Source organism: Melospiza melodia, chromosome 4, assembly GCF_035770615.1.
Source record: "Melospiza melodia melodia isolate bMelMel2 chromosome 4, bMelMel2.pri, whole genome shotgun sequence".
Classification (NCBI taxonomy): Eukaryota; Metazoa; Chordata; class Aves; order Passeriformes; family Passerellidae; genus Melospiza; species Melospiza melodia.
This window is the reverse complement of record NC_086197.1, coordinates 9617316-9643914: the sequence shown is the minus strand read 5'-3', so window position 1 is coordinate 9643914 and position 26599 is coordinate 9617316. Positions and strand designations below refer to the sequence as shown.

Here is a 26599-nt window from a genome sequence, read left to right as displayed (position 1 = left end):
ATCTAAAGCAGACAGCATCTGGACCAAAGTGGGGAGGACACATTGTACATCCTTGCCCCAATTCAATTCTTCACCGGTAGGACTGGAATTAAAAGGAGAGCTTTGAGCAGAGCCCTTACCCACTAACAGCACTGCTCTTACAGATCAAAAGAACAGATAAATGTACAGAATTAAGGCCACATTTGAGCAGAGACAGGTGGTACTAGGGTCAGCTCAAGTGTGTTGCAATGTAAGGCACAACTCTATGACTCCAATAAAGGGACAGGTATCAGGAAGAGGAGAAACAACTACTCTCCAATTGCACTTACATTACTTGTATTACCATGTACAGATTGAGCAGAAATCTGGAGCCTTGAGACAAGGCCAGACTAAGACATGAATGCTCGGGGATGTGGCATTAATTAAATTAAAACCCATGGCAGGATTATCAACCAGTCAGTGCCACTTGGTATCAGAGAGCTCCACGCTGTCTGCCGGGACCTGCCTTGTCCCCTGGAACTCTTCACATGGTAGAGAGCAACCTAAAACAACTTCCATACACGTCCCTGGTACCTCTCCCTGCCTCTCCCTGTGCCACACAGTTAGTGTAAGGCCTTAAATTTAAAATGCTCTGAGCTTCAGCTGTGTCCTGAAGTGAACAAAGCAGATGCCATTCATGCCTCTCAACACTGTTAGTCCTGATGGCTGTTTTCCCCAGACTCTGATATGGAAAACAAGTTTTGCAGACTTCAAGAACATTCAATTGAGTGCAAATCCCTTCTCCACTGCTACAATGCTTATCTCAAGAGAAGGAGGGAGATAGCAGCAGTATTTTCTTCTTTTAGAGGCTGACCTGCTGAATGTTGAGGAGGTAAGGCACAGGAAGGTGCCTGGGGTGCTGCCCATATCACTCCACCCTGGATAAATGTGTTTTAAGGGAACTTAAAGGGTGTTACTCTGGAAAGTGTCTTAGGTGAGAAACATGTACAACAAAGTCCAGGCCTCAGAGAGTTCCTTTCATCTTTTCTTAGTCAACAAGTAGCCTGCACAACATAAATGGTGATACTGCTAGCAAGTTAAAATGCTGCTGGGGAATTTTTAACTCCCCCTTTCCTCCCAAATGACTTTTACATCATCAGATGAGTAACCCATATGCTTTATCATTATGATAATCAAATTTCTACTTATACTGTAGGACATTAATCTCCCTGGCCCACTGTATAGCTGCTTATCTTTCTTAATCCATGGCCTGAAAATTTTAACCAGACTCATCTCACCCTGAGCAGTCAACCAGAGTGCACATCTTCCCTTCCCTATATTCACAAAATGCACAAGAAAACGATGCAGTCCTGCTTATAAAAGCTGTGTAGGTTTCCTGCTTGGTTTAACACATGCCTTAGTGCAGCAAATCCAAGAGATTCTCAGTTATGCTGAGTCACACACTGCATTTCTCATTTGTCTTTTTAAATGTGTCTTATCCAAAAAATGGTGCTATCAAAGAGAAAATCACTAGATTAATTATCTTTTAAAAAAATGTATGGAAATGTCTATTACGCCTGACAATAGTCAGCATGCATTTGAGTGCATCCAGGTTCATGGAAAGATAAAATATGCCAGATGAAAAATAACTAAATACAAAGCCCCATATTTCAGATTTTCCTTAAGAAACAATAATATATTTGGGATACTGTGACTTTGTTTGGACTTAAGCATCTCCACAAGTTTTTAAAACTCTCTCTGGAATTTATTAAATTTATTATTATAGTCCTTGTAGGTCTAATATAAATAAGGATATATTTTTTAAACCAGTAATTGCTAAAAAAACCACAGAAATTATTTGAACTATGCAATACCAAAATTTTGCTGATTAAGGGAAGAAATTCCTCTGTCTAGGTGGCAAAGCTGACTAATTTTTGTGAAAAGGTCTGGATTGAAACATGCATGTTATAGATACTTGACCTGTGTAGCTGAATTGCAGAACCTGGATTTGAGAGGGAAGGGAGAACAACAGGTCCCAAGGAAATCATTGAATGAAAGAGTGAAGGTCAAGAACCAAGAATAAATGAAGGGTGATACAGAGAAACTGTCTCCACAAGGAAGAATTAAAACACCCAAATCAAGTCTGTGCTTTGAACTTGCCTCTAGAGTAATTTGCCTTTCAATCCACTGCAGAAAACCAAAACGTAGCTTTTGTAGAAAATTCGTTCTGGTGGATTTTGGTTGGTGAAGGTATATTGCTAATTGCAGCCATGATATTTTCTGAAAAATCCTTTCCTTAGGATTTTTCCTCCTGAGAATCTGAGAGGCCTCAGGAACAAAATGTAAACAATGATTATCTGCTGCTGTGGAATGCAACAGATGCATCTGTGATTGGTCTCATGTGCTTGTTTCTAATTAATGGCCAATCACAGTCAGCTGGCTTGGACAGAGAATCCGAGCCACAAGCCTTTGTTGTTCATTCCATTCTTTTTCTATTCTTAGCCAGCCTTCTGATGAAATCCTTTCTTCTATTATTTTAGTATAGTTTAAATATAATATATATCATACAATAATAAATCAAGCCTTCTGAAACATGGAGTCAGATCCTCGTCTCTTCCCTCACCCTCAGACCCCTGTGAACACTGTCACAACTTCTAACAAAGCATCTTCTTTGACTTTTTCTTAGAAATTCTGTGGTATATGTTACTGAAGTCTGATATACTTGTATAACACTACCAAACCAGGTCTCTGATGCTGCAAAGACACGGAAAGATGTTTGAGGAAATCAGGGTTTACCGTGTGACGCAAATAATTACGAAATGACTTAGCTCTAGTCATAAAGTTTTATTTTTTATTTTTATTTATTCCTGCTACTGCAGTTTATGCCTTCCTTGAGTGAGTTTGGTTCCTTGCAATCCCCTAAGGTTCTGCTGAGAAATTAGAAGACGACTATGCCTTAGCGCACTGCAACGTCTCACTGTTGGGTTATGTCCGAGAGGGAGATGAATAAGACAAATAAGTAACGAAGTACTCTGCGTTGCAGTAGAACCCGCTGATGTAGATATTTACAAAAAGAGTGCCAGAGAAGCAGGGCTCTCACCTCTTTGCCTGCACTGCCGTGGGGTAGTACCGGGAGCAGGCGATGCCGTCCCAGGCGCAGTAGGGGTCCCGGGCCAGGCAGCAGTCGGCGCAGGCTGTGCCGTACATGTCGCACTGGTGGAACTTCACCTGGGCCACCAGCGCCTCGGATCCCACGTAGAGCTGTTGCTGCAAAAAAAGCACCACACAGGGTTCCTAGAATGTCCGCTAAAACTTCCCTTCCCAAAGCAGAAATTGTTAAATTAATCGTCGCTTGTTGTGCTTCCAGCCTGTGACCTGAGGGAGGCAGAGTTACTCTGCAGGAAAATATCTGGTTACAGATTAAACTCTCCTACTGAGGACAGAGAAACAGAAAGAAGGCAAAATGAACAAGTTTATTTTGGCATTTCCTCGCTTCTGAAGTTTCAGCTTTGTGTTTGAATAGGAAAGGGTTTACATGTCTTTTTTTCATCAATATATTTTCCAATGTCTCCTCTTTACACTTGTCACCTAACTAATCTGCAAAAAAAACCCAACTTGACACAAAAGACTTTAAACAAAGAAGTTCAAATATGCAAAGGTTACAAGCGAACTCAATTTTAAAATGGGAGTTTTCAAGTAAATTTAACTCTTGATGTAGCTATTTAGAATATGGTCACATATTTACATGCACAGTAGTGCTATGATTTGTATAACTTCTCAGTGCACAGGAGATAGATAGATAGATAGATAGATAGATAGATAGATAGATAGATAGATAGATAGATAGATAGATAGATAGGAAGATAGATAGATAGACAGATAGCTATTTAATTGTTTTCCTGTTGCTGCGCAGTCTTTCCTTTCAAATTAACATGTCGGTATCTTCTTTAGTATTTATTTACAGGGTTTGGGTGGGAGTTTTTCAGCATTAACATTCATTGTTTGAATCTTTTGAGCTCACATAGATGTCCTTTTCAAAGAAAATAAAAGATAATCAATTTAATTCTTCAGACACTTGCACAATAAATTTGGAAGAGAATAGCTTGAATTAAAAGGTATTTGAGAAAATGTCTTGTTGCTGATGAATGCAAATTTTCTGAACACAGAAATATGCACTGTGCACTTCAATAGAAACTGCTTATGCACAGCTCACTTCCACAGTTTTACCAGTCAGAAAAAGGATTCCTAAGTTGTGCTCATCCTAGTGGCCAAATTTAGTCCATAATTCCTACTCTTTGATCAAGCTGTCAAAATCTGGTATCTTGAAGTTACTTAAAGCTGGCAAATACTGACATCTTATTTAGTCTATCAGAAAACATAAATTTTAATCTGGATAGTCTGTTCTTTTTCCTTATTATACTTCTTATATCTCTTTAGATCATAGAAATCAAACTTTGAAGATGCCAGGGGAATAAACTAGGAGAGGCTGGTAACAGCAGTGCTTGAAGACTTTTTCTGGTGAGATAAACCAGATGATAGTAGCAGGAACTCAATCTGCCAACTGGAATGAAGAGAAAACCTAGGATACTTGTTTTAAAGGGAATTCTTTGTCTGCAAGTGCTGCAGTGTGATTGTCCCAGAAGACATGAACAACACTTTCAATGAGACATATGAGATGAGATTTTCTCTTTTATCTTTTAGCAGGGGTAAAGACTTCCTTAAGTCTTGGTAAATCACAGGAGGGAAAAGAAGCATCTGATATCTAGCCAAGTGAATATCAAAGAACATTCTTTCCCAGTCTCTGCAGATAACAAGCTCAGCCCTGAAATGCGATATTTTACTGTACCATGACTTGGTGAAGACTGGTCAGTGTTATAAGGATATGGAGACATAGGTAGCACGGAGATCTCCACAGGCTCAGTAACTCCAAGTTCAAAATAGATCAGTGAAAATGCTTGAGATATTACATTTTTTTCATATATGCTCAACAATGTTATGTTCCTGCTGATTTTAAATACAAAATTATTTGGTGCCTACTCTGACCCTAGCATATATTCCAACATTTAATTCTCCTCTGTGTCAGAAAACTGTATCCTATTTCAAGAATAAGTTTATCTACATTCAACAAGCCAATCTTGGTTTTTTAATCTGATATTGCTTTGCCATCAATGTTTAAGAATCCTCATATACGCAGTAGGAAGTCACTTCACAAAGTAAAATATATATGACTCTCCTGTTCTCTCTCAGTCTTCTTTTTGATCTCTTGAAAAAGTAAAGCTATTTTTACTTCTCACAATAAGGTTATTCTTCAACTATTGGGTTGCTCTGGTGGCTTTTTTGCAGATTTGTCCAGATTTTCTAGGTATGCCTTGAATTAGTAGAGTTAGCATATCTCTTGGGAGATGAATATAATGGATGAATGCTACTTCATATTTTATGATATCTGTTTTACTCTTCCAACACAACCCTTTAACCATGACAATTCACTGAGAGTTAAAGATAAGGCAAACATCTGAAAAGACACCAAGTCTTTCTCCCAAATAATCACTTAGGTGCCAAATAATCACTTAGGTGCAGTGCTGGATAATCTGGTCTCCAGAGCTGCTTTCACAGTCTGTGGGAAAAGACTGAGGCAGGAAATAATTCAAAATCCTTCAACCCAAATCCTTCTCTGAATTGCCATCACAGGACTTTGACTTTCTGTGTTACGTACAGGAATATTGCAAGTTGATTGGACACCAAGACTCAAATAACCCTTTGGGGCACAGTCCCACCTCCTAATAAAGCAGTTTTCACTCCTTGTTACTCGTGTTTCACTGTGTCTATGTGCACCTACATTGCACTGGATGTCTAACATCACTGTTGGACATGTTTAACATTAAGATATAACTATCCTTGGATGTTTATAATGGCTCCATGCTGAGATGATTGATATGATATGATATGATATGATATGATATGATATGATATGATATGATATGATATGATATGATATGATAGATATGATATGATATGAAAGAGAATCTACCCACAAGAGTAATAAATTGGGTGTTTATATCAGCAGAAATTTTCAGAAACTCAAAAAGAACTCAGATCCAAACAACCCTAAAGGGCAACTGAGTATGTGGGAGAGCCAGCAAGGCTTTTTTTGCTGATATCCCCATGGGGCTGAAGTCTGTCTGCTTTTATCAACATAGAACTTTTCTGTGAATTGCCATATCCACCAAACTAATCCCTACTGTGATTAGTACAACAGTAACTTATGAAAAAGGTTTTTACTTGCTTTGATATTTATGGCATTGTGAGCTAAGGATATTTACCACTAGAATTGAAAAACATAAATACATGATAAAGGAACAGAGCACATAACCATAAGTTTATATTACAGAACAATTACAAGTTTATATTACAGAACAATTACATGTATCCAACCAGATCTCATTATGGATGATGTACATCTATGTCCATCTATCCATGCACCCAGCTGTGTGCAGTTTACAGCTTCATTACATTTGAGTCACAATCATCACATTTCACACTTACAAAATACTTACCCTTTTTGAAGAGATTTCCATGGAAATAATAGGAACTGGCATCTAAAAAATAGGAGATTTTTGTTTGCTTAGAAAAAAGAATGTATTTTTGCTATGAAAATAAATCAGGTAAAATAGTATTGGTATTTACTTATTACATTCAGCTTTGCTAGGTACTTTGACTTTCTTTAAGAAAGATGTGAGGAAATTGTGACTTTCAGAAGTATTGCTTTAAAACAGTTTATTTGGAAACAAGCAGCCAACACTTAATTCAGGATTATCAGAGCTACAGGAACACTTCAATTTCCCTGTCAAACATGACATTAGCCCTTGTCACCACTGAATTTCTTTTGTCCCGCTTGAGAGTGATAAGTGGAGTGTTCTTTATAACAAAACATTCATTGAAGATAAGACGAAAATAGCAGGAATTCCTTCTTTTACCATTGTCCTCTCTGCCCTCTGCTCAGATTTCTTGGAGCAATGCACAGCCCCTCATAGTTCTATTGAAAACTAGCTTTATCAAGAAGGGCAAATTCTCTGATTTTCTCTACAGTCAACAATAAATAATAATTATATATTGTATTTATAATTAAAAAATTAGTTGCACTGCCTAAATTCAGGTACCAGATTTAAATGTCCAACTTTTGATATTAGGTTCTCCCTATAGCTTGAAGCAGGTTAGCCTCCTGCTTTATTTGGCTAACGTGATGTGATGACACTCACTGAGAGAATTTCATTATGTTAGCTTTGTCACATGCCAAGAACTGAGCTTTAGTCATAGATTATTCTTTAGGAGAATGGAGATCTGCCTCACGAGGACCCATGTTTTCCCACTGTAGAGACAGGTTAACTGATTCAATCTTTCTGAGTGGGTTTTTTCTATCTGGATGTCATTTGAAGTTCCAAGATTGTAGCAGGCACATTTTTATGTGTGCAGTTATACTTTTTTAATTACTTAATTGGATACAAGGGAAAATTAAACACAATTAAGTAAGTTTTAAATTAAAAGTTGCACTCCAATGTCCAAGCACATAAATATAAAGGCAGTAGTTGTGATCTGCTTCAACATGCTTTGGTACTTGGGACATTAGAAAAACTTCATTTGAAAATGAAGGTTTCCTGTCATAAAATTGCAACATAATTAGAAAATTTCTTGCACATGAGTATTATACATTTGACTATCCTCAGATTTGTTTGACATTTTAACTCTGCAGAAAATTCAAGACTTTTGTATATACTTCATATACAACACAGTTCACCTTGAATACTTGCAGCTCTTCAAGAATCACTTCTTCCATTGATTCTGTCTCTTGATTGTAAATTGTTATGACTTTCAGCACAATACCATTATCTGGACACAAATTTAAAACAAAACAAAACAAAATTAAAGGTTATGATTGGTTGAAACATTTATATGGCCTTCAAATACCTGAAATGACTTCTTCAAATTGATAATGGATTGAAATTTATAAATGTGAAAATTTAGTTGCATTGTGCTATCATTAATAAGGATACTTACGCTTAGAAAATGAAATATATGACAATTTGTACCTGGCAAATAAGAGTCAATTTAGACACTTGTATGATACGTAATTAATTGTATTTTTCAAACACTGGGTCATAACTCATTGTGAATAGCAAAAGGATCACAACCATATTTCAGAAAAAGAAATGGAAGTAGGTGGAAGCCTAGTGCATTGAGGCAAGCAAGTGTAAAATAGCTTTAATTATAGGATCTGAGTGTTTACACTAGATAGCAAACTACTAATATGCTTAATTGCTAACAGCAGCTCCATTTCCCCAAGCAAAACTATAAAAACTTTCAGGGGCTCATTGTGCACAATTCTTACCCTTCTCTAAGGAAACACTGAGCTGCTGCTGAGCTGAAGGTGTAGTCAAAGGGAGATTAATCAAAATACAGGATGCACATTCAAAAAGACGCATTGGACTTAGGTTTATCAACCTCTCTGTCTCTGCAACTCTTGCAGGAAAGTAAAACATACAAATAACATCTGGTCTTCCACCACTTTGCTTTTGCCTTGTTGGCTATTTATAAAAAAGCCTTCGTGTCCTTAATCTGAAAATCTGTCATCAACAATGGCAAATATCACTTCTTTTCTTCTGTTATTTTCAGTCACCTTTGATTTACAGGGGACATATTAAGCAGGGAAGCACTGGGGAAAATGTTCAGCAAAAGATCAAAGGGTGAAACAAAAAGAGGAACCATTAAACTGGGGTCATACACCATTTTTCAAAGAGACTATGTAATCAAAGGCAACCATTTTGTAGTAGAACAGTGAAAAGAATTTGTATTCTGAGCTGTGATTTTCATAAGTAAGTCCCTCTTCAAATTCTGCTGACAGACACGTGAAAGCTCTGATGTTCAGACTTTGCCTTTGATGAACCTTTCTAACCTGCCCTGCTACCCTAAGGAAACTTGCTCAGCTCTAAGATGCTGCTTACTTATGTTACACAGCAGGTGTTTGACTGGGATTAAAAAAATACATATCAACCTTTTCTAATATTATATTGCCCAAATAAGCAGTGAGTTTTCTGATGGGAGTTTTGCCGGAGCAGTGATTGCAGGTTTCATTTCAGAGCTTCTAAACCCCAAATTATTTTGCTGGAATTTCTTGTCACCTGAGATCAGACAGCCTGAGAACACTGGGCAGCTGCTGGGGGCCAATCCAGCACAGCTCTAAAGCACACACTTAAGCCACTCTGGATTCAACTTTGCTGAACAAAAGACTTGTGTACAAGAATATTTGTTGCAGTCACAATTAAAAGTGCAAGGAGAATATATAAAGGATGTAGGACCTGCTGCAAAATCTGCAGTTCCTACAGAAATAAGTGACACATAATACAATATTTTACAGACCATGGTTAAGTCCTTCACCAAGACTGTTCCAAGGCTATTTAAAATCTTAGAAAACAGCACTAATATAAATAGGGCTTCGCTATTCTATTAACATGATTTTTTGAATGTTCTCAACAATGAAATGTACTTATCAGAGGAATTTCATTAGTAAAAAATAATTCACTGGAACTGCTTTCCTACACAAAATGGTCAAAATGATTTGTGATACCACTCCTGTTGTTAAATTGATTAAATGTGACTGTAAGAATCCTTGGTTTTTTTCCAGACAGATTAGATGTGACTTAAGTCTTGTGTAGTTCCAGCCTTTCCTCTTGTTTTCTTATGTTTTTCTATTTTTCAAATACCATTACAGTTTTTTTTTTCCTGCTTTCTTAGACTCGTTGCAGCTATATGCTATATATTTCCTTTACAGTGTTTGTTAGGAAGATGCTTAAAAATTATTGCTAAACAATCTCTTTATATTTAAAAAAAATGGCACAGAAGAAAGACAAGAAAACTTGGCAGGAAACTTCTGAAAGTTTTGGGTTTTTTGAAATTGGGCATTTCCTTCTTCCTTCCTTGATCTGTGTTGAAACCCAAATCTGGAGGCTGGCAGGTTTCTTTATTGGTTTCAGCTAGACTTGTTGTCTCCAGAACTGGGGAAAAGAAACTGTGGAATAAAGCCAATAACTTGAACAGATATTTTTGGAAATCATATCACCTTTGTTTCTCTCAGGTCTCCAAGTCTCAGCTTAGATACCTGACAGTGTTCTGAAATTTAAAAAATAAGGCTGGTTTTTCTGCAAATTTTTTATATTCTTTTTTTGAAAAGAAATTAAAACGGAATCCTATACTTCTTTTTCTTGCTAGTTTTTAAATAGTTCCCTATCATTACTTTCCTGTATGTTAGCATCACAGTGAAGCACATGTCTGGAATGAATAACATCCTCTGTAAGGTGAAGGCATGAAAACAAAAGTTGATAAAAATAAATGTTGCATTGATTTGCTTCATCCTGGAGAAAAAAGACAAAACAAAACAAAACAGAGCAAAAAAAAGAAAAGAAACAAACAAAAAAACCCTTGCAAAATCATAAATGTAAAAATTCTTTCTTGCTTTCTTTATTTACCTGTTCCAATGAACAAAACATCATATTGGCCATCTTCAGCTTCCACTCTGTCCACTGCTATTTGTTTAAGATTGTACTTTCCATCTGTTTTAACTAGTATTGGTCTCTTATGAACAGGCCTGATGGGCTGATACATCAGTGGATGACTCCTGGCAAAATGCACAGCTTCATCAGGATAGTCTTTAGTGGTGGTGTACAGCCCTCCATTCACCTTGCTGGCACACTGCAAAAACACAGAACACAGATTGTCCTGAAGGTTTGCCCAAGAAATTGCCAGAAAAGGGGCTTATTTTCAGGGATAAAGATAAATCTACAGAAAACCAAGCCCAGAAGACCACAGTGGAAATTAGGACAGTGAACCCTGTACTTTATGCATGTGTGGATTATTAATCATGAGAAGAAAGGAAATGCTGAACAGTGCCTTGGCATTGTCATGTTTAAGAAGCAGGAGTTCATCCCTCTTTGGCATACTAAGACAAAATAAAAGATAACACTTTCAGATTTTGACAAATGTCATAGGGCTTATTTCTTCCTCCAACTCATCTTTTGATGTAATCGAAATGGCCATGGACAGAGTAAGAAGAAAGGGCTTTTCTATCCCAGTAGAGAAATAGCCATGCAAAGTCAGCAGAACACTAATGCTTGAAATCAATCTCTAGTTTTACTATTTTTTGATTGCAAAACGTATTACCATAAGAAACTAAACACACTTGAAAATTATGCCAATAGTAATTCTTGATTTCAGGCATTCTAATAGCATTATGTTTGATTCTGATTCCTGACTCTTGATGACAGTATTATATATCACAGTTTAGCTTCAAATACCAATGTTTGCACTGATCTATCTACCAGTTTGTAAAGCAAATAAACTTTATGTCAATGACTGATTAAAAGAAGCTTACTCCTTCAGTTAAATATGCAATTAGAGATAATTTACTGTGTTAAAGAGAGAAGTTAATTTCAGGATGCTTTGTGAGCGAGATAATGTTTCCCAACTGAACATAGACCCTACATTTCCAATTTGCTTCATGATGTCTAATTGAAACCATTTATGATTGAGTTGGAAATATCTCAGTAACCATTTACTTTCTCTAAATATTCATAAGACAGTGTGGTTTTAAGATGCATTTCAAGCAAAGCCACAGTAGCAGCCTTTCTCTATTTAAATTGGATTTTTCAATCAATAAAATGAAATACAGTTCTCCTTAAGTTTACTGGAAACAGTAATTTTAAACTTGTGGTCTGCTGTAATCGACAATAACAAACTCCTGCACTTGTCAAGCATGGGCAATGTTTGTTTCCACTTTTTTGGGTTTAGCTACAGGAATGTATTTGTTCCCTGTTGACTTAAAAGTAATTGTCTAATCAACCTAGTGATGGACTTTTACCGGCTGTTTGCAATAAAGAGACAGAGCTGGAGCACGAAGACAGGCTGAGCCTGTGCTTCCCATGCTCTGCACAGCATATCAAGTGAATAGGCATTGCCAGGTTCCCTTTGCAAAGTTCTGGTCCTGGAGAGATTTAATAAAAATAATCATTCACAGGCTTTTCATTTCAATTAAATAAAGTCTAGTAGTCTAGAAAGGAAACAGTAGATGTAGCTGTCTCTGAAGTCCATCAACCCCACTTGATGGAGCTGATGTCATTTCCAGAAGCAACACAGCCTAAATGAACTAAAAAAAACCTGGAGAGACTATGGCTGAGGATTGTGAAGTCTGTCAGAACCTGTGTGACTCCTAACAGTGGCTCTCTGTTTATTTAGTTTTAAGCTCTCTCATTCCCCATAGACTTCTTCTTTACTCATTTAATACCTAAGATCAATGAGTGCTGACTCTCAGAGACACCCATTAGTAGGTTATTTTTTGCCTCTTGTGACTGTCACTCCTCTAATAGGAAAGGTAGTGGGATTTAATTTACCAACATGCTGCACATTGTTTGGAGTGTGAAGCCTAACACTGGGCTACAGCCTGCTACACAATTTCTCTTCATGCTACTGGATAAACATTGAAAAGAACTCTAAACTGTGCCCTAAATGAGTAGCCAAAAATGAATCTATTAATGCTCTGTAACCTGGCAGAGCCATCTACTTCAGCCTCTGATGTGCTCTGCAACATACAAAGAAATCTACAATTAAATCTATTAGCACTCAGGAGAGACCTGCTTCCTCAGCTAATTTTTCCCTGATATTGGGAAATTATTGTCACTCTTCTGCTCCTTTTTCTGTTCCTATGCCTTGCCTTTTTGGGGAGGTGACACTCTAGTCTGCCCCAAGCACGGCCAAGGAAGAGAAGCATTGGAAGCAAGTGGAACTTAGGGTTGCCTTCCTATAAATCATTGTCAACCTTGCTGAAGTGCTGGCTCTGAGTTCCCTCCTTCTTGCCAAGAACACACCATTTAATCTTCAGTGCTGGGAGATATCAGTGTAATAACTGCAGTCATTAAGACTGAATTCATGCCTGTGTTTAATGCTAGTCCAAATAACATATGTGAGGTGTTCTACTGCCCAGAAAAAAAATGAATACCACTTGAAGAACTTGGATTGTATCACCTTTGCAAAATATACAGATATTCTGCAATCTGTGCACAGTACAGTCTCATTATTTGGTAAAACTGCAAAACCCATACCTTTACTATACAAAATATCAAATAGGAAACCAATAATTCATGTGAATTCAACCATTTTCCTAAAATCTAATAATTTATTTACTTTTTTTTCTATCCTGACTCAATACTAATGACTTCAATTGATGTCAAACAAACAAAAAAATATTTGGTATTGATGCCAGCACTGATACAGTGGTAGCTCATTGGCCAAGATGGTGAAATCACATTCATAATGTTTAAATCCTAGATAGTCTTTTTTTTGGAGTATCTGCTTCTAAATTTTGACTTATGTCTATAACCCCAACCTAAGTAGAGAAAAATATTAATTTTAAATTATTAATTTAAAATGACAAAGGGCATGCATTTGAAATCATACAAGAAGGAGAAAGGTATCACTGCAATTGAGCAGACAAGATAATAGGCCCCTCCACCTCTCATTCATGAGATTCAGTGATAAATTAATTGTATGTTATTTATGCTTACTTATTTATGCTTACTTATGCTTGTATGTGACTTACAATGCTTATGGAAATTACTGCTTTTAGTATAAAAGGGAATATTGATTCAAATAGCAAAGGGAAAACAGCACTGAAGGGAATGTCCAGCAACTTCACACCTTTAAATTCAAGAGAGTGAGCCCCAAGCCTGAGAGGAGATTAAGGGGCAAAGTGTGAAATCTGGGGGGGTGGATTTAAGAGCTGTAAGACATGTCTTTGCTCAGAGTTAGAAATCTGCCCAATGCTGACATGACAATGGGCAGACCTTCATGAGTGTCAACAAAAGCAGATTTGCAGCACATGACAATCACCACGGGTAGGCAGGTAGCCGTAATCCCAAAAGGATTAAAAGGATTAAAAGGGTAAAACAGAAATGCTGGATGTTTTGCCTGCCCCTCCTGGAGGCTGTGCCTGCCCTGTGAGATGGGGACAGGCCCTGCAACGCAAAGGGCACTTTTGACCCTCCTCATCTCTCAACTGGGGATGTGAGCACCTGGCACAGAAACTGCAGAAACACCTAAAAAGACACTGGAACAGGAAAAGGGCTCGAGGTGAAGATTACTTGTGACATCCTTGAGAAAACAACATAGCAATTCCTTGTAGCAGTTAATTATTTGTCTCTTAAGTCATGAGTTTGTGATTTCCTCCAGAAATCTAAGTACCAGACAGGAACAGCTCCATACATGACAGCACCTCTATAGCTGCTTGCTACAGTAATTCCCATTTAATTGCATTTTCAAAACACATCTTGTTTCTTCCCTTCACTTAGTAGCCACTGAAAAAAAAAAGTTTATAAAAAAACTTGTGTGAAAATTTTCAAAAATTATGAGTGATTTTTATGAGGCTTTTTTTTTTTTCCAGTGTTGTTTTAATATTTTTATATTCTTTGTAAATGGTACAGAGCAAGAATGTAGATAAGCTCAGGAAACCTATTGAAGGGTAGAAAAAACTCACTCTGTGATGTCTGAAAGGAAATCAATGAACTGTGAGGGTATCGGTCCATTGCTTCCAGAAAGAACCAATCTTGAGCGAAGGACTTTGAATAATGGAGAATTTGCTCCTTATGTACAAATGCACTTATTCTGATTAGTCAGTTTTATTAAAATATGTCTGATTTCTTACCTGCTCATCGATCTAAATTACTGATCCTTTTGGAAAATGAGGTGGAAAAAAGGAACGAGAACCTCCTGAAAACTATTGAAATATTGAAACTATTGAAATAGTGGATTCTTTTGGGGGTGGGGGGGGGTTGTAGTTTTTGAGGGTTTTTTTCCTTCCTTTAGCACTAATCTGCTAAATGTCCAGATTTTAACACTAAAGAAAGAAAGAGAGGTTCTTTCACAGGTAATGCACTTCATGTTTCTGAATGAAACTGAATGCATCTGATCTGACTCCTTCTATCCCTTTTGCCTGAGGTCCTAATTTTGGGACCTTAGGACCTTTACACAATGTTGATTAAATCATGTCCCAACAGGATTTTGAAAAACCTTATATATTTAATCCCACCTTTTCCTTTGGGAAATGTATGGTTCTAGTACTTGATTAAACCTATTGCTGAGCCATTCCACACTTTTCCAGGAATAGCTGGAGTATATAGATATTTAAGGAATATCCTGGATTTGTAAACCAGCAGTAATCTACTTTTTCTTTCCAAAATCATTTAGATAGCAAAGCAGTGGAAAATAGACTGTACTTACTGAACCAGGTCTAGGGTAAGGTACTTTTCTTTCATAGAGAGCCCAGTGGTATTCAGGTCCTTCTTTATGAGCATATGGTCCATTGAAAGCTGCTCGGACACTTGCCATGTGGTAAACACATATAGCATATCCTCTGAATATATTGCTATGAAGCCAAATTTAAAGACATCATTAAAGCAATATGTCACATTATGTACAGATAATAGTGGCATTGTTATGTAATTAAAAACGAGTCACATTTCAACAGCATTCAGGGAAAAGACACTTATTCTTTCCTGTATGCTTTTCTTCTAAATACTGCATCCAATGTTCTTCAAAAGTCTTTAATTTATTTGTATTCATAACAGTTCTCCAAGGAAGCTCTCTGTTGTGATGCCAAAATTTGATGCTAGTGTACACAAACTCTAAATTGCTTGTTTAGAAACACAGAAAGCAAAACAGAGTGAACTCAGGTCCTGTATGTTTTTGATTAGTGACTTAAACACTTTAAGATTTTAACGTTTTTCCTACTGTTTTTTTGCTTGGAAAGATGGGAACCAACCAATGCTAACTAAAATAAACAGTCCTAAAATGATTCTTTTTTGTATTGAGTGGGAATGTCGGTTGGTATTATCAGTTAGATCAGATCACTTTATGTGGAACAATCCAGATAAAAGTTTTTATTTTTTTATTTATTTTATTTTGTTCCAGAAGAATATTTTTTAGTGGTTTTTTTTTTTTGTTGTTGTCTTTTTTTTTTAAGAAGCATGAGTGCTCTCTACAAAGAAATTATTTCTGAAGATTACAGAAGGCAATCCAGAAAATCTCAATTTGGTGCCCAACTTTCTCTACTGGCATCAAGAGCCATGAGGAAATGCCAGGTGTTTGCAACCCTAGAGGTTTGTTTTTGTTACTAAAAAAAAAAAAATCAGGAGAAAGTGGCAAAAGCATAGGTGCTCTTTTCTACCAGTTACATCCCAAACTAACAGTCAGGTTTCCAAGCTGAGAGTACTGTGTGCTTGCACCTCAGCTGGGCTGCAGTGGAAAAGGAGGCCACCAGTAACATTGCAGCTGCTGCTTTAGTCTTCACTAAGAAGTTCATAGGAATTTAAGCTGCTATCTACTTAACCTTGAATTACAGTGGAGCTCTTAAAGGGAGACAGGTGGCTCTGGGATGCTGCTCTTGTAAGCATGCAGATGTGCATTGACTTCGACATAGGAAATTGTCAAGCTGCGAAACACTTAATTAATTTGTGATCCAGATATACTGAATCACAGAATGAGACTGAGCAAGCCCCTGAGCGTTATAGAGAAGTTTTTACATTAACAAGGAAACCTGCTGTGAGTAGAACTGAGATGAAACTGCTTACTATATAGTTGCTAAGGGATATGCATCATCCAGTTTCTAGTTCATTAATAGACTGTTCAAACACTCCTCTATGGCTTTTATTATTTCTTCTAGTTGTTTACCTTGTGGTGTTGAAGAGGCCAAATATCACTGGATTTTTGTTATCACGAGTTTGCAGCAAAAACACATCCTCTGTAAAATTTAAATGCAATGTTATTGTTAAAAACCTGCTTTTCTCAGCCCGCCAAAAGAAAATTCATTGATTCTTGAAAGCATAATCATATTTTACTCATTTATTCCATTTAATTTTATGCAGGTTTTAATCTTTTAAAAACAATGCAGTACATAAAGGAGTAATTGGTGATAGTGAACTCCACATGTGTAGAATTTCATATACATTGGAAACAACACTAACCACCATTCCCTGATAATGAATCCAAGTGCAATATTTGACAGGAAGATGTGTTATGATGAAGGTATATGCTTTTTTCCATTATTTCTAGTTGTTTGCTGTCTTGGATATTTACCTAATTCATCAAAATGTGTATCAATTCCATTTTTCCCAGGCACAGAGCAAACTAGTCTGGTTTTGAGGAAAGTGGTCCATTTATTGACGAGCACTCGCTGGCCTCCCATGTCATTCTGTGCAGAGAGAAACAAATGCCAGTGGTAATATGAATGAGTAAGCCTAGAAGCACAAACATCTCTGATGAATTAGCTGCTCATTATATTTTCTAATGTCAAAAGCATCCATTTTGAAACCACATGTCCATTACTAGACTTATTTCTCTGGAGTCAGTTTTCAAGTAGGATTGCACTGATCAAGTCCAGGTCTCATTAAGATCTGTGGTTTTATAAGAATTTTTTAATTCTGCACCACATCCCTGGATAGTTTTAGCTATACAGCTGTTGCAAAGCTTTTTTTAATTGCTCATTTTTGCAAACTAGATATACTGAGTACATTACTGAAGTTTAGCTTTGCTTTAAGAGCTCATTTCAATGTATCTGGAAACTGAAGCCCTGAATATATCTATAGACCTGCTATTTACATGGTTTTCTAACAATTTCACCAACTTTAAATAACACCTGCCTTGCTACGGCTGCCTCACCTTTTTCTTGCTCTTGCAACTGTTGGGACTTTCAAGAAAAGGGAACATTTAGCACTACTTGCTTTAGGATGCATCCTCAATCTGTGGTCTTAAATTCAAGACCTGTGTAACTGGCTGTTAAAGGCTCTGCAACAGGCTTGCAAAACTCCTCATGCAAACAGAGATCTGTTTTCCTTAGTAAAATAGAAATATGCAGAGTACATGCCTCTGTGTTACAAAACCTGTTACTTCTCAGATGAAAATGTAAAATCTGGGGGAAAAAGCCAGTTCTTGAATCACCAGCTCGGTATTTTTTGTATTCACTAAATCAAATCTGAATTATGACATACAGCTGTGAAGTTAATGGCCAGATACGTTTTGGAGAAGTGGAAGAGAAAGGTCAGTGGGATTCTGCTTTAACCCATAGCTAGAGATAAGACTTCATGGTGGATATATTGCAGAGTAGGGGGAACTATTAAAATAATCTATCCAGGCACATATTCAGAACAGAAGCCAAAGTATTCCAGCTTGGATCTTGATGCAGGTTGGAATCCAGAAATCCAAGTGGCTTTGTGAACATTAATGTTTGAGGCTACAATTTGGTACTTTGCATACATCAGATGTTTTTAAGTTATATAGGAGTACCTAAGAAAGTTTAAGGGGCGTTATGCTGGTGAGCATACATGACAAATTCCACTTATTGAGGTGATGGAAAATAATTAACTTGTATCTTGCTCTTTGCTCAATAGATTTAGGAATCCTCTGAACTATCCCCTAAACTGCATTTCCTACAGTTAGGAGGGGGAATACAAACTTTTTTTTAAATCAAAATCAGGTGTAAAGAAATAACTTTCTCCTTCCTTCCTTTAATCAAGCTGTTGTAGTCCCAGCGGGAAAACGGGAGAGCTCCTCTCATCAGCCTTACAATAGCTGGGTATTAGAAGAGGAAAGCACCCAAAATTCCTCAGTGTTTAGAGAGCACCAACATGGGCAGCTGGGAGATCGTATGTTAACAGTGCTCCTCTCCAGCAGCTGTCCAAGACCTTAGTGCTGTGTGTGGGGCCAGGGAGCCAAAAAGGGATGAGATCAACACACCAGGAGGAGGCCTGAGTGGGAAATGGAGTATTGAACGGAGCAGTTCAGGGAAGCAAAATCTTTCCTCGTGATCTTTCTGCTCCTGGTAAAACTTAAGTCTGTTTGTGGTAATGATTTGCTAGACAATTCATCCTTTGTTCTAGTTTCTTATCTGCACAATCAGAGATGGGCTCTTACCGCACATACACGTCCCACTCTGGTATATATGGCATGAGTGCTTGTCTCAGCTTCCAAAGCTTTCTCAGTAAAGAAGAAATACACTTTGTTATCATCGTGGTCTTCATTGTCAGGAATCATGTATGAGCCAACAAATTTTGGTTCTTTAAAAAAAAAAAAATAAAAAGGAGTTGATTCCAGTAATTAAAATACCGCCTTACTTTTTCAAGCCTTATAACCAGCCTATAGCAACTCAAAAATAAAACTAGAGGTAAGATCTCTGTCAGTCAGAGAGCAATTGGGTGATAGTAAATAGTAAAATAGTTACAAGTAAATAGTAAAAAAGGAGAGGGTTTAGTAGAATAGATAGATGATTAAGATGTAGGGTTTAGTAGAATAGATAGATGATTAAGATGTAGATTCTTTATTAACCTATTCTACATCTATCAGATGTAGATCTAATAGATGTAGAATAGATTAATGCTGAAGTGTATTTATACCTTCAATTGAGAAATTAATATCCCTTTGCATTTTTGCCAAAGACAGTTTTCCAGTCCTATTCTCTGTGTTTTACACACTTTAATTTGAACCAGGCTCATATTTGCATAGCAATCTGCGACCCCATGCAAACCAGAAATGGTCCAGCCATCTGGAGCAGCCCTGGTTCCAGCTCCCTCTGCCCCAGACCTTTGAGCAGGCGCTCGTTGTCGGGCTCGGTGCGGAGATGCGCCACGCGGTTCACGGAGCGGAACACGGCCGCGTCTCTCCCCCAGTAGTCGCTGTAGAGACCAGTAAAAAGCTCACCACCTGCAGGCCAGACATTCAAATAAAAACCTAAAATGAAGCAATTTGGTAATAATCTACAAATTAATTTCAGTTCGTGTTGTCGGAACCACATTATAAACGTGGTATGTGCTAATTATTGGGCTGAGAGGTTTTCCAATCAGCCTACTGGAGCTGTTCCACTTCACCTGGAATAATTACAGTTTGGGAATAACTTGATGTGTTCAGTGAACACAAAAAAAGGCACTATTTTTCTCTGGTCCAGCAATAACTTGTTTTCCTAGCACTGAAATATTTACCAGCGCAAGGACAGAACCAGAGATTTCATCCATCCTCCACAACTGGTGATTAATAGTTCTTGAAAAATTTATGAAGGCAGAAACTGGGTCTCATTTTCAAAAGAATTAGATGTTATTCACAAACTAAGAAGTCATCAGAAAATTTAGAAATAATACACTGAATGAAAGATACTGTTGAAAAATAAATATGTATATAGGTACAATTTAATATGTTCAAAAATCAAGCCTGCCTCCAACCCCTTTTAAATTGTGATATTGGATATATTTTACCTTGGGAAAATGCCATCCATACTTCAACCTTTCAGTATTGCATGGAAAATGTTCCCCTTAACTGACTAAGCATAAACAATAACTTATTTAATATCCTTGTGGACTTGGATCACAAATTTTTTTATCCCCAATTTAAGAAGCAGAGAGCTTCAGCAAGCAGTTGTCACTAGGTGGCAACCTTATACTATGAAATAACACAAAAGGAATTAAACTGCACAAGGAGAGGAAAATAAATGATTTCCAGTTGAAGGCTAATCTGAGTGGAGGCTTCAGTGACACAGCTTCCTGCACCCTAATCCAAATAAACATGACTGATACATCCAAATAACTTTTGCTGGCACCTACAAAAGATTATAGCAGAAAGCAAGAATTTTGTTCACAGGTCTCCCGCCAAGTGTGAATTTTGTTTCTCTTAAGAGAGACACATGAATTGAATGGTGGTATAATTGTGAATGATCATTCTGAAAAGTTAATATTTTGGCAGCTGGGGCTGATTCCAACACCTCTGCTGAGCCAGAGCTGAGCACAGTTTTGCCTTAGGCTTCATCATATACAGAATGGTTATTGCCCTGGAAAATACATGGTTGAGATGTAGTGTAAAATACTGGCAAGTGAAGCAAAAAGTATAAATTATAGCATCTGTAGAAATGAAGGTTGCCCAAAACTAATAGAGAACTTTATTTTTGAACTTTATTCTACTAAACTGTAGAATTTGTCAGTGTCTTTATAATTTTATTTGTTATAAAAATCCCTAATTAATGAGTTACATTAGTCATATATCCCCTTTTGGGAATTCCATTGGAAAAATATATCAGACTGGTTGGTATTCTTTTTAGTTTAGGTGGTGTGTAATGAAAAACAGGACATTTTATTTTTCAGAACTATAATGTATCTTGGAAAATGCAACAATGTGGAGTAAATGATTCATCACATATTGCCAATGATCAGGATTGACATCTGTGAATCCAGATGTTCCCAAGTTGAATATGAAGTCTATTCCTTCTGTTTGACATAGGTACAAAATGTTGTTATAAATAAATAACTTGCTGGTATGGCATTCTAGTGTATACTGAAGAAGTTATGACTGATTGAATCTGTGAGATCCTGAGGGGAGAATATGGAAGTCCCAGTCCTGGAGAGATATTGTTCCATATTTTACAGATACAGAAATTCAATCTGACTTTTACCTTGAGCTGTTACAAAACTAAATATAAGTATCATGTGTGAGCAGATAGGTCACTTCACCTATGAACAACAATGGGACAGTACTGACAAATGTGACTATCAAATATCTCAGCACAAAAACATTCTGCATAATGTTGAATAATAATAATTCCAAGATATTTTGCACTTTTGACACTAAGAGGGTCTTATCTTGTCCTTTTCAATACTCTTTTGTATAAATGTAAGTTACAAATTTTGAGCACTGCTAGGTTTTTACCGGTGCTAACCAATTCCAGATTTACAGATAACCCAAGATTGAGGCTTGAAGAATTCTGGAAGGATTTCTACTTTTTTCTCCTCCCTTGAAAAACTACTATCACATATGAATTCAATCCTTTCTTGGTTGCAGGGTTTCATATTGCTGCACATCACACTGATTAACCTCCACCTTCCCCTAAAAATCAGCTGAGTAACTTCAGAGAACTTCACTACTCCTCCCCTCTCCCAATCTAACCTCAGATTCACATTAAAATGCTAAAATATAAGTTTTGTAAATCAGGTCAACAGGCTGGTTAATCATGTTCTAAAAAGAATAAAAAGTTTCTCCTTTCCTTATTTAAGCAAACAGAAAACTCCCATGAACGTCAAAGACCACTTTTAGCTCAAGTGATACACATATACTTTTTAGCTAGCATTTTTTTCATCTTTCAGCTAGCATCTTTTCAAGCTAACAAATATATCGAAATTTAATGGTGACCATTTTAAAATACCTTCATTTTGCCTTTTATTCAAGGCAAAATATTAAAAAATTAAAATGCAATCTTTTTCTTCTAAATCCTTCAAAATTCCTAGATGACAACCCTAAAGCAAAACAGATTGAACCATTTAAATTAAATTACTCATAGAAAAAATTTCTACTATAGAAAAGATTTCTATAAATTGGCTGCTACCACCTTAAAGGTGGCATGGTTTTTGTACCTGCATGAAATTGGAAGGTATAAATGCAAATATAAGCTATTATTCATCAGTGTAAAATACTATTCATTTGTGTAAAATGGAAAATTTATTTTATAAATAAAGCATTAGAACGTGTAGATGTAATGAGTAGAACACAAACTGCACCTTTCATGCATTTCTTTGACTGTCAATCAATTATTACTCACGTGATGAATAAAATCAGAAGACTAATTCACATTTTAGAAAAATGATACTTTTTGCACTATGAAAACAGAAAACTTTAAAAATCCCTGTTGTTTAACTGGTAAACCAGTACCTCTATATATTTGTATTTTCTGTCTTTCACTCAAGTATTTGTCTTTTGCTTTGAGAAAAAAATGTATTTTGGTCTGGACTAGAAGAAATTACACAAATACCTAACTTTTAAAACTGTAAAAGAAGAAAATACTTTTGGAATGGATTCCCTGGATATAAACCTATTCAGATGTACTTTAGGATTTTCACCACTTTCTTCTGATATATTGCAGGTAAGAATATGTGGACATAAACTAATTTCTCAGCTAGTGTGGTCTAAGTTAATCAGTGTGCAAGATCTGGTATCAAAAATAGTTTTGGCTATTGAAAACAGATGGAGGAGATCATTAGGAATAAAAGTCCAAAAGTTTTATATACCATTGAGCTAAACATAAACATTTTATTCAGCCTGTCTGCCATCCAATTTCCATTCTGTTTCCTGATGCTGGCAATAAATTAATTGTTCATGTATTGAGGAATTCATCACAAGCTACTTCACTAGTGGGTCAGATAACCTACAATAATGCTTACAACAGCACAGAAATTTCATTTTAAAGCCAAGTCACAAACTGTTGTTTTCTTGGAGTGGGTATTTTAACTCTTGTGTTGAAATACATACAGAGATGGGGAAAAGGGATTATCTTTCTTCCTAAATTAATCCAGCTAAATCTGGTCCTAAATGGTTATGGGGCAAATGATCTTTCAAGATCACAATTTTAAAAGCTTTCAAAACTTTATGAGATGCATGCAAAGTTTTCTTTTTAGCCTAATCCTCACTGTTAGTCAATGGCCACGCTGGTGCAGGCGCTGTGTTAATGTGAGGGGCAGAGGTGGGAGCAGGTTTTGAACACTTTCCGTAGGAGGGAGAAGGTGCTGGGGTGGGCTTTGCTGACAGGTTGGTATAAAACCTTTTCATGGATGTGCACGTTGGCTGAACCTGCATCAGAGAGTGCAGACAGCTCTGGGCTGCAGCCTCCAGGACCATGCTGACTTCATACCTGGAGCAGATTCCACTCTCTAAGAAAACTGAAGTGCATGAAGAAGAATTAAACCTCCAAGCACTGGAAGAAAGACTGGAAGAACAGTCCTGGAAGGTGCATGGTGCAGTTTGCGTCTCCTAACATGTGGTAATGTTCATCATGAGCTGACCTCAGTGCCTGTCTGAATGAAGGAGCATCCCTTCCTTCTCACTGCATTTGGCATTAGAAGTCTTTTCCTTCTCAAATGTCAGTTAAAAGATTATTATTCACTGTGTTTGCATCTAGGTCTTCCAAACTTTTCAACTGGCTACCTGCAGAGACAAAGGACATACATCCTGGAGTCTAAGGTGCAGCATTTTATTCTGCGTACTGCGTGTCTCTGGGTAGTAGAAGTTGGTAGAATAAAATAGAATAAATGGAAATTCAAACTTCCTTGAAATATTTTTCCTAAGTGTTGGAAGTGTTCAACCCCAATAGTTAAAATATGAAACAAATAATATGATGAAGTCTTGGAAGAATTTTCTTATGCTTTTAAAATATCATTGCAGGATAACTTGAAATTGTAGAATTTCCTAATGGATAGCAAGAAAACCAGCCTCTAAATACTTTCTTAGTTTTGATGAAGAAGTGAAATGAGTCTGTTTTTTGGAGTATCAGTGATCTGACAAAAAGATTATTTTCTCCAGTTAATCTTGCTACATTACAGAATTTTTAGCTTTGTCAGATGCCTTGGTCAATGGAACTCTAAGACTCTCATCAGCCTTTACCACAGAAGGATAAAGGAATTGTTTTCTCCTTCAGATAAAACTATGAGGATCCATAGGACCTCCCATAATTCAGGCAAACTCTTAAAGCTCAGTGGGACAATCTGGCTTCCATTTAAGCAAATAAAATTCAGATTGATCTCACAGTAGGAACATGATCAGGTTAATTTATTTACTTAGTTCTATCTCAGGAAAGGTTGAGAAGGACTTCAAGATTAGACCGTGAGGTTTCAGGGAATTATAGGAATTCCCGGAGTCTTTGTTCCCAGGCTAAGCTGAGACTGGAATCTGTCAAAAACTGTAGAAACAATTTAGAAATAAGGGTGGGATAAAAGCATGACAATCTGTGCTTCGTGGATTTTGAAGGGTCAGGCAAAATGCAATATGTTTTTCTGATTCTTCTATGACCCAGTAACTCTTAAGAATTAGAGGTCTAATTTACTTTTTTCTAATGAAATTAAAGGATATTTTGATGAATTCCTGCAGTGTAAAAGATTTGTCATTACTGCTGAAGATTCTTATTTTAATTAATTTGCTGATGTAAAGGAACAAATAAACCTAGCATGTAAAAATACAACTGTCACTCATTACCAATATTTCATCACCACCATGGATGAGAAATACCACTGTAATTAATCATCAGAGAATTTAGTTACCTGATTTTAAGACGCACAGACAAATGACAATATGAAAAAGGCCCTAAAGTCCTCTTTTTTATCCCTGAAAAATAGAATAGTTACTTAGTCTTTAGCTTTTTTTTCTAGCTCTTTATTTTAATCTATATGCCTTTTGAATGCTCAGTTTCTGTTCATGTTTTCTAAACCCAGAAATGGTTGTGCTGCTCCCTAACTCCATCTAGCTTTTACCATTTACCTGCTGTTCCAGGCTATTTTTAGTCACTGTACAGTCAGTCAGTAGTGCCAAGACTGTCTTTTGCTTCATCTCACAAAATGTTTTAAGAAAACATTTCTTGAGGAAAGCCCATATGGTTTGCTATATCACAGCTCCAAAGATCCCAGTCCTACAGTGCTACACTTCCCAGCAAGGCCCAGAGGAGCACTATCTCAGCACAGCTTCCTGGCAAGGCAGGACTTTGATTGAATTCTATTTTTATATCTTTTGAGCATAAGATCAACTCTTCTAACACAGAATCACCAGTTTGTGATAGTTTTGTTAGAAAACAGCATTGAAATGAAAATTTAAAAAAACTTAATTTATATGATCAATAAAGCTTGATATAAAAACAGTTAAATTCACATTTTTGCAGGGTGCTTGTTGCTCAGATTAATCTCAGTACATGAAAACAAAAGCCATGTAAATGACTAAGCCAATCATGCTTCTTTGCTTTTAAGGAAAGCAGGAAATGATTATTTCCATAATTACACAACAATCAATTACCTCCAGGATGGCACATGTCATTCAACATTTCCCTTCAGCGAGCCACCCTTGCTGTGGGTAATGCTGCCTGGAATGCAATATTAATGTGGGCAGCACCACGAGGATTAAGCCTGACGTGTGGAGAATTGCAATGGAAGGCTGACAACACTTTGGTGCGCTGGAGAAGGAGACTCAGAGTGACAGACTGACAGGACTGTGAAGCTCGTGACATAAAGATCATTACCAATTAAGATGGAGGTGAAGGAAGAGCTGGGGTCAAAAGGGCACCTGCCTCGTCCTCTCTCAAATTTGTGCGATTCCAGTTGAAACAGATGATCCTTAAATTAAAAACAACAACAAAAAAAAAGACAGAGAACACCGTAAACCCTACAGGCAAAGAAACACAGTCCTTAGTGACAAGCTTTAACTTCGTTATACCTTTGTAGAGGATTGACTTCATTAGGGAGAAAACACAATTATGGTTGCTCACTGATGTACTGGTAAAAATTCTCTGGGTTTCTACAAATCACCCTTGTTGTGCACTGCCCAAAAAGAATCAGAAAGATATGCATTAAAATTGCACTTTTTTCATTTCTGTGGGAGTAGGGAGGAAAGATACCTCTATCTTTTCTCCAAACTATCTAAACATTAAATAGATATCTCTCCATGGAATGTGTTTTCCCCCTTTAAACATTTTTTTTTTCCCAGTAGTTGTTAAATATATCAGACAGTGTTATCTTCTCTTCATAGCTTGGAGATGTTTATATATCTT

The 26599-nt window shown here is 36.8% G+C and overlaps 1 protein-coding gene across 1 annotated transcript in view; it reads right to left on the bottom strand.

The window, feature by feature from the left end:
• Nucleotides 1-26599, bottom strand: part of SEMA3E (semaphorin 3E) — a 126943-nt gene that overhangs the window by 7186 nt on the left and 93158 nt on the right. The window contains exons 5-14 of the mRNA XM_063153783.1: nt 26072-26165; nt 19627-19746; nt 18961-19103; nt 17128-17242; nt 16723-16792; nt 15274-15418; nt 10476-10698; nt 7751-7842; nt 6513-6554; nt 3059-3225 (exon numbers count right to left, since the gene is read on the bottom strand). Of these exons, the coding sequence (XP_063009853.1) occupies nt 3059-3225; nt 6513-6554; nt 7751-7842; nt 10476-10698; nt 15274-15418; nt 16723-16792; nt 17128-17242; nt 18961-19103; nt 19627-19746; nt 26072-26165 (1211 nt within the window). The remainder of the gene's footprint in view (nt 1-3058; nt 3226-6512; nt 6555-7750; nt 7843-10475; nt 10699-15273; nt 15419-16722; nt 16793-17127; nt 17243-18960; nt 19104-19626; nt 19747-26071; nt 26166-26599) is intronic.